Source organism: Beta vulgaris, chromosome 7 (assembly GCF_026745355.1).
Source record: "Beta vulgaris subsp. vulgaris cultivar EL10 chromosome 7, EL10.2, whole genome shotgun sequence".
NCBI lineage: Eukaryota > Viridiplantae > Streptophyta > Magnoliopsida > Caryophyllales > Amaranthaceae > Beta > Beta vulgaris.
In genome coordinates, this window is record NC_079208.1 from 8,196,057 (window position 1) to 8,205,956 (window position 9,900).

General features: G+C 32.7%; 1 protein-coding gene across 1 annotated transcript; it reads right to left on the bottom strand.

The window, feature by feature from the left end:
* Positions 1–475: 475 nt before the first annotated feature.
* On the bottom strand, positions 476–3,417 carry LOC104898591 (hypothetical protein). Its single transcript, XM_010685687.3, has 3 exons — positions 2,490–3,417; positions 2,184–2,399; positions 476–945 (listed from the first exon to the last, which is right to left on the bottom strand). The coding sequence occupies exons 1-3, from the start codon at positions 2,661–2,663 to the stop codon at positions 718–720; spliced, it is 618 nt and encodes a 205-aa protein (XP_010683989.2). The 5' UTR covers positions 2,664–3,417; the 3' UTR covers positions 476–717.
* Positions 3,418–9,900: the final 6,483 nt, after the last annotated feature.

The following is a 9,900-nucleotide window of genomic DNA, read 5'->3' on the forward strand; positions in this document are numbered from 1 at the left end:
TTGTGTTGCAATTATGTTAAATGGGTTCAAGCATGTCATCTTCATGTCGGAAACCTCAATACTAATCCAACCCATTTAATAAGACGTGTCATGTCGTGTTAACCCATGTAACTAAACGAGTTGGAAATCCTCAACACGACCTAATTTTTTCATGTCCTGTTGTCAACTTTTAACATCTCTAGATGTAAATATGTAATGTACCACATCCGATTGATAGACAACAATATCTAGAATACAAACTCTGTTGGACTAAATTTTAGCTAGCAAGACATAAAATAGAAAAGGCGAAGACACACATACTATATTTATTAAAATGCCCTTAACAAATTCATGAAACAAAATTTAACCAGTTAAAATTTGGTAAATATCCCCTCTCTATATCTAGAAATAAAAGGAGGAGGCTTTCAAAAGTTTCTCCCATCATTTAACAACCCTATTTCCTGGGCAACATTATATACTCCACAATAGCATAACATAAGGTATTCAAATTATAAGTAATTCCACAATTTATGATGAGTGATATACAACTTGTATGGTGAAAGTTGGTACAAAATAAATGGAGCAGAATTTTCCGCCTTAAATCAGTAATTAAACATGATAATTAATAGCAAATTCACATTTATATAATCACAGAAAGAAAATGAAATTGGGGGTGGTAAGAAAGCATAATTAGTGAGTAGTAGTTGGTAAAATATGATTAAGGTTAATTAATTAAAATCAAGACTTAAAAGGTGCTCTATGAGGAATCCCTTTTCTTCTTCTTGAATTTGAAGGAGGTGGAGGCGGCGTGGGCGGGTAAATGTCTTGTTCTGAGCCTTCACGCAAAGCTTCTCTTTCTTTCCTACTACAACTATTATTATTCATTCTCATTGATGATATCCCTTCTTCACTCTTCTTCCCATCTATGGCAAAGCTTGCATTCCCATTTCGTCTTACTCCTACAAGCTAAACCATTTCAATCCACCCAAAAACAACCAAAATCAAAACTTAAAATTTAAGATTTGGAATCGAATTCAATTAATTTAAGGACAAGTAACTAGATAGATCAAAATAAATGTATGATTTAATATCGGCTTTATGTAAATTAAATGTAGTACATATCAGCGGGTAGTTTTTGTGATTTTGGAGAAACTGAAAGATATTTTGGGTATTATTTTGAAAAAAAAAACGAGTAGTTTTTTTTTATGAAGTTCATATTATGAATGATGTCATATGTATAGTATGATTTTTTAATGTCCATATTTACATTATGTACGTCATGATTGATATCCGATTGAATATAATTTGACCCATATTTTGTAGATAGGGTGACTATAGAATAGTATCTATATGCACCATATCACATGATACAAATACAATAATAGAACATTAAACATGGAGTTTCTTTACTTAAAAATGAAAAAACATTCTACCCAAGAAATGCAAAACATATTCATTAAAAAAGGAATGGAAAATAGGTAGATGGTGATACCAAGAAATTGATTATAACTAATTACCATTTGATTTGACATAGAGGTTGAAACACATTAGAAATGCATATTCTAGCCGGGGAAGCAAATACTAGTACTAAAAGGGACTTCCAAAATTGTAGAGAAACTCAACTTTACGTTAACAAAAATATTAAGTATTTGTTGTTTGGTTAGGTTGCATGATGGAGATGGCTATGGTGTGACAATGCATGTGAGGATTGTTAATGATCATCAATGGTAGACTTTATGCATAATAATACTCCAATCAACATATAATATGAATATAACGATGGTGATTTATCTTTTTTGCCCCCTTTTTTCTATTTTCCTTTTAGAGAGTTGCATCATGTGGGTCATTAAATTCATGGATCATGTGGGCATGAGATGATGACCATTAGTTGAGTTGTCAACATTATATGATAATTAATCAACATTATCAATAGATATTATAGAAACAAAAAAATGTGATGTAAAAATTATACAAATTTAATTAAGTGAATAGTAATGAGTTTTCACATTCATATAATATCATAAATGTCGATACTTTCTTCAATTCAAAATAATATTCTAACTGATTTTGTCGTCGAAAAATGGAAAATAATCAAAGCAATGTAAATAAAAAATAAGATAATAATCCATTTGACATATATATACATAGTATATCTTTTAGAAAAAATGTAAAAATTTATGGGAGTAATGTTAAAATGAAAATACCTTGCATCCCAAAGAACAAAAGCGAAAAGGGTCTAAAAGACTTCTCCCACAAATCTCACACAAATGAGCAACACCTTTTCCTGTTTTAGGCTGAGGCCTTTGATTCAAAAACATAACTCTGGCACTGTTTATAACATATGTCTGCACTCCACTTATATCCATCATCTTCTGTACATCTCCTACTCTCACTACATCATGGTATGAAGATCTTCTTATCTATACATACATACATACATAAAAACATTATAATACCCATATGATATAATATGATATGAAATGACAAAAAACTCATAATTGAACCTCTACCTGTATTACTTGATGATCTTTGTGCCTAGATGATCTGCAATAGTAGCAGAATGCATCTGAATGACAATCTAAACAAAACATATTGCATTCGCTTCGCGCCGCGTCTCCATGGATTCTACAAATGTGAAAGAATGTAGTACCTAACAATGGCACTAACCAAGGAGGGGCATCCATTATTGATGAATTAGTAGAGGTGGTGGTGGTACTAGTAATAGTAACAAAATTATGAGAAATATGGCAATAAATTTGAGGTGGGTGTAATCTTTTTAATATATATAGAAGCTAAGGTGAGAATAATGTTGTACATGATTTAATATCATAATAATAATAATAATAATAGAGAAATAAAAAGAATAGGTTTCTTTAGGTGAATGATTGACATTACCATTATAAGAGAGAGCTATGTATATAATTGAAAGGAAAAAAGAGAATAATAAAAATGTGATTCTTTGGAAAAAGGTGTTTGGATTCTCCCTTAATGATGCATAATTTTACAGAGAGAAAGAGAGAAAAAAGAAGACTTAAACAAACTGCAACTTAGAATTCAACAACAAAGCAACGCCTCATAGTAGGGGACAAGCCTCATAAAACAAAGGCGTTTAAGCATAGCAACCATCCTTCATAAGCTCTTAACAATCAACGGTTGAGATTGAATGTGGTGGATGATGTTAAGTATCAACCGTTGGATTTAGAGAGAGAGAGTGTGTGTGAGAGAATGAGTTTGGCACTTACGCTACTTTTTGGATCTTTTCTTTGCGTCTCTACGTTGGCACAAGCCACAATAGAAGGGATTTGAGGAGGGAGTGGGTTAAGGCAATGTATGGGGCTTTTTAAAGTTTGTTCTCTATAATTTCTAATATTGGATTGTATAAAGGTGAGAAATAATGGATGTCTCACTAACTTTTTTGAATTTGTTTGGTAGGTGTTCATCATATAGTGAATTTTTTAGTATTATTATTTTGTATAAGAATTATTATGTGTATGTAATCATGTTTATGGTAACGAAATTTCATGTGTTTGGACTTGTGTTAGTTGTTCATTGGAAGTTTCTTATCACTAAATTCATTTGCTTATTAATTTGTTTGATTGGTAATGAATAGTATTGATTTGCTTCAAGGAGTGTAAAGAAGAAGAAATTCTACAAAGAGTTTAAACTTCTCAAAGCTTCGAATGTCACATAATATGATGTCATGAACTACCTAATTTTGGATTTATTTTAGGTAGCTTGTCTTTTAAATTACTTGGATATTCCCGTCTTCTAAACACATAGGTTAATTTGTAATGTGCTCTTACATCATTTGGGTTTGAGTGCATCTTATATAGGTGTTTGTAGCTCTTTGTTAGGAGGTTTAGGATGTATCTCATTTGTAATTGATCTCTATTACATAAAGGAAGGGGGAGCAACGGTGTCCTTTTTTGAACTGACTATTTTTGCCCCCTTCCCTTTCTAAATTACAAAAGGAATCTCAATACTAAAATGGGGGTCAAACAAAGCCACCGAAAATTAATTTTCAACAATCACTCAAAAATCACTTATATGAGGAAACTTTACAAATCACTCATAGAATTGAGAAAATCACGTTGTAAAAATCACGCAAACCACTAAAATGATCAGGAAACTTTACAAAAACTAAAAATTAACTTACAAACTAAAACTAATATACTAGGACGTCAATACATACAAAAACATTCACAAAATTCACTTACAAATCATTATTCTTAATAACCATTTACAATTACATACTCACAAAAATTACTTATAAACACAAATTTGATAAAAACATAAGATTTTGACAGTGATATCACACATTCGTCCATTGGCGAAAACCATTTCATGCGAAATCAGATTGTGTATGAAAAATTTGAAATTTCATTTCACCTATAATTGAAACTCAAAGTGTTCAAATTTAGAAAAAAGGAGAAAAATTAAAAATGACCATTTCATGCGTAATCAGATTGTGTAAGAAAATTCCTTTCAAATATAATTGAAACTCAAAGTGTGAACATTTAGAAAAGAAGAAAAATTAAAATGATGAAAATTCTTAAATATCAATTTGTGAAATTAGAATTTAGAAGTTAGACAAGGAAAAAAAACTGAAATTGTATTGTACTTTTCGGTTATAATTTTGGGATCATAGAGAAATTACTGAAATCCATATCAAAAACTATTATAAATTACAAAAATGAATAAAACCAAAAAAAAAAAGAACATGACGATATTTAGTAAAGAACATCATAGTAGCACTGATTATAAAATAACATGCGCATATAAGACTTGAAAAACAAATAATTATTCAAAATCACAAAAATGAATTACAACATAAAAAGAACATGGAAGAATCTTATTCACAAAATGGAGGTGAACTTAAATACTAACTTGCATATTTAGTTTGTTTACTACTTAGTATTAGGCCTAAAAATATCATCGCACGCATCGCGTGCACAAAAGGCTAGTGTAATATGTTGCAAGCTTGCATTGTGTGTAGAGGTTTCTTTGAAACTTATAAATAGTATCTCGTTTGGAGAGCATATGCTTTTTGACTTATTAATGTCATTTTTTTCTAATTTTTAAAAATTTGTTTCATTTAACTTATTTTGACTTAATTATGAAACTTTATGTTCAACTTATTTTGACTTATTTTAAAATAAAAAATATAAGGGAAGGGGGAGCAACGATGTCCTCTTTTGAACTGACTATTTTGCCCCCCTTCCCTTTCTAAATTACAAAAGGAATCTCAATACCAAAATAGGGGTCAAACAAAGCCACCGGAAATTAATTTTCAACAATCACTCAAAAATCACTTATATGAGGAAACTTTACAAATCACTCATAGAATTGAGAAAATCACGTTGTAAAAATCACGCAAACCACTCAAATGATCAGGAAACTTTACAAAAACTAAAAATTAACTTACAAACTAAAACTAATATACAAGGGCGTCAATAGATACAAAAACATTCACAAAATAAATTCACTTACAAATCATTATTCTTAATAACCATTTACAATTACATACTCACAAAAATTACCTATAAACACAAATTTGAGAAAAACATAAGATTTTGACAATGATATCACACATTCATCCATTGGCGATTTGCGAACTTTCAAATAGGTACATAATTCTTTTAATCATCAAATTAAAGTTAATTACATTAGTTGACTGTTATGTAGTTGAAAAAATGGAGATAATAGCAATTAGTTGAAAAGGGTTTTTATATAATTAGACTTAAATTTGATTCATTTTCATATAAAATCATAAAACAAGATGTTTATGAAATTTGATTCATTTATGACACTGATGAAAAAGTTACAAAATTAGTTCTTTCTTTTAAATTCCAATATAAAAGTTTTGCCCAAAACTTTTGCAGAATATCCATGTCCAGAAATAAATTTTGAAAAACAAAACAATATCAAACTTTTTCGCGAACAACTTTTGCAAAAATCCATTTTCAGAAAAAAAAAATTTACATTAATTTGCGAAAACTATTTCATGCGAAATCAGATTGTGTACGAAAAATTTGAAATTTCATTTCACCTAAAATTGAAACTCAAAGTGTTCAAATTTAGAAAAAAAGGAGAAAAATTAAAAATGACCATTTCATGCGTAATCAGATTGTGTAAGAAAATTGCTTTCAAATATAATTGAAAATCAAAGTGTGAACATTTAGAAAATGAGAAAAATTAAAATGATGAAAATTCTTAAATATCAATTTGTGAAAATAGAATTTAGAAGGTAGACAAGGAAAAAAAACTGAAATCATATTATACTTTTCGGTTACAATTTTGGGATCATAGAGAAATTACTAAAATCCATATCAAATACTATTATAAATTACTAAAATGAATAAAACCAAAAAAAAAAAAGAACATGACGATATTTAGTAAAGAACATCATACTAGCATTGATTATAAAAGAACATGCGCATATAAGACTTGAAAAACAAAAAATTATTCAAAATCACAAAAATGAATAACAACATAAAAAGAACATGGAAGAATCTTATTCACAAAATGAAGGTGAACTTAAATACTAACTTGCATTTTTAGTTTGTTTACTACTTAGTATTAGGCCTAAAAATATCATCGCAAGCATCGCGTGTACAAAAGGCTAGTGTAATATGTTGCAAGCTTGCATTGTGTGTAGAGGTTTCTTTGAAACTTATAAATAGTATCTAGTTTGGAGAGCATATGCTTTTTGACTTATTAATGTCATTTTTTTCTAATTTTTAAAAATTCTTTTCATTTAACTTATTTTGACTTAATTATGAAAATTTATGTTCAACTTATTTTGACTTATTTTAAAATAAAAAATTAATATTCATATATGTTAAAATAAGTTTAATTGTGTTCAAAAAATTTCCAATATTATAAAGGTTGTAATAGTTTCAATAATAATAATAATAATAATAATAATAATAATAATAATAATAATAATAATAATAATAATAATAATAATAATAATAATAATAATAATAATAACAATAATAATAATAATAATTTTTAATAAGGGTAATAAATATATTATTTTTTCCTATATATTATATTACAAGCCATATTGTAATCAAACACATGATTAAGAACGACTAAAAAAGAGAAACCACATAAGTCTCGAATTCAAACAAATAACCAAGAATACAAAATAAGTTATAAGTGATAGCTTATTTGATACTAAGAAATCAACAAACATTTTGGCTTTCGAACAAATCAAGAAAAAAAGGAAAATAAAAAATGTCATAATATAACATTGGAGTAATAATGGGGGTAGAATTTATAGCCATATTTATGATTGGGTAATATACATATTGGTTTATACTTTATACCAAGGAAGCGGAGGTGGGGGACTCATCTTGTCACTTTGACGTCACAAATGTGAATCCCGCTATCTACTTATATGTTTGAAAGTAGGAATTTCCTTATATCTCCCTATTCTCAAGCATTGCTGACTTGTGTAATTGGGTTGGCTGACATGCAAGAGGTGCTGATCCAGTAGAGTCCTTGTTCTTACCAAGGGGTCCTCAATAAGGCCCAAAAAAAATACATATTGGTTTATTTCGAAGTAAAAGATGCAAAAAGGCTCATTTAATAAACTCAAAATCTCAAATTTTTTACTTGGTATCAAACTCTTATGCTTATTTTCCTATATATCTCACACTATTGTATTCTTTCTTAGTGTGTGTAAGTTTTTGTCGCACTCTTGTACGTCATATGTTGTTTGTATTTTTCTCAAATTCTTATACTTTTACCCTTATTGGAAACAAAATTTAATTTGGAAAAAGATATTATCGTCTGAAATGTATCTGGGAAGTTCTTATTAGTAAAGTCGACTCTGTATTCATACTTCAATAAATTATTATTAAGGATACATTATTATATTATTGTTATACTATACTCGTATTTCTAAGGGAATTCATATTTTGGTTTTTTCACCAGGTATTTCTGTGATTTTCAAAATTTATGGATTAGCCCTAATTTTAAAAAAATGCACCAGGTACTCTTACTGTTTCAATAAAATGCATGAAATACCCATAATGACTAACGGTGTGAAGTTTTCGTTAGTCATTAACTCTAATTAAACCTAATCCTAACCCTAATTCTAACACCTACCTCTAACCTTAACCTTGAACTCTAACCCTAACCCTCCCGCCACCCTTCCCCCACCCTAGCAGCCCAACCTCCCACCACCGTACCCCACCCTCCCACCACCCTCGGCATCCCCCCTCCCCTAACCCAACCCGCAGCCACCCTCCCTTCACCCCACCCTCCCACCACCCCCGTACTCGCAGCTTCCCCCTCCCCCACCCTTCCACGGCTCCACTCACCCTGTCGAATTCCCCCCTCTCCCCCACCCGCTGTCGAATCCCCCCCTCCCCATCCCGTAGCGGAATTCTGGCTGCGATACAGGTACCCTACTTTTGATCGATTTTCGTCGGAGGTTTGGTCGATTTTGGTCGGAGAAATGAAGAGATGGCTGGTGTTTTGTAGCCCAGTTCGAGGGGGGTGGCGATTCGACAGAGGGTGGGGGATGGGGGATTTGATGGGGGTGGGGGGAGCTACGGGAGGAGGGAGTTGCGGCTACGAGGGTGGTGGGAGGGTGTGGTGAGGGGAAGGCGGTTGCGGGTGACCGGGGGAGGTTAGGACGACTGCGGGGGTGGGGGAAGGGTAGAGGGGGCAGTGGTGGCATTTGGTGCATTCTATTGAAACAGTAAGGGTGCCCGGTGCATTTTTTTTAAATTAGGGCTACCCCATGAATTTTGAAAAACCACAGGGGTTCCTGGTGAAAAAACCCTTCATATTTTTAGTATACGGTTTTTTCACCATATAACTCTGACAAATTTTTTTGCACCATATACCCCCACTTTTCAAAGAATACGTTCACTTACCCTTAATGAATAACGGCGTTAAAATCCATTAGTCATTAACCCCCTAAACCTAATTAACTAACCGAAAAATCTACCCCTAATCACTAATCTAATACCCTAACCCTAACCACCCTCCCACATCATACCCTTTCCCCCGCTGCACCACCACCCCCAACAACCCTCCTCCCCACCACCCACATTCCCCCTCCCCCGCAGCCCCCTTCCCCTCCCCCCTCAGTCCCGCAACCCCCTCCCCCTCCCCTTCCCCCAAATGTCGCACCAGCCCCCCATTCTCTTTGAGCAGACATATGTGAATTCGCGATTTTTGTGGGATTAGTTCGTGTGGTAGGTTCGCGAGTTCAAGGAGGTTGTTGTTGGTTTGTAGTGGTGGCGATTTTTTGGGTGATGTGTGGGTTCATGGTGGTTCAGAGGGTGCTGCGAGGGTTTCAGGAGTGTTGTGAAGGTGGTGTGAGGGTGGTGCAAGGGTTTTAAGAGTGCTGCAAAGGTGATGTGAGGGTTTTAAGAGTGTTGCAAAGGTGGTGTGAGGGTTTCAGGGGTGTTGGAGGGTGGTGCGAGGGTTTTAGGGGTGATGCGAAGGTTAGGGTATTATATTAGGAGTTAGGATTAAAGGGGTATTTAGGAGTTAATTAGGATTAGAGGGGGGATTAAGAGTTAATAACTAACGGTATTTGACTTCCATTAGTCATAAGGGTAGGTTGATGTATTTTTTAAAACGTCGGGGGTACATGGTGAATTTGAAAACTCGCAAGTAGAGATGGCAATGGGTCATGGACCCAACCCAGACACGTTAGGGCCCAACCCATTTATAAGGGTTTGGGTCTGGATTCCGAAAAGCATGGATCAGGTTTGGGTCCGAGTCCACATATGTTAGACCGACACCCGACTCGCAGACCTATTTACATATTAGATTTTTTTTACCTAAACTCTAAGGTTTTATGAGTTGGGATTTTGTGAAGTCGTTAATGTTGTAACTCCATCTAAGACTTGTAACTTTATAAGCTCTAACATTTAAGATTTTATGAGTTAA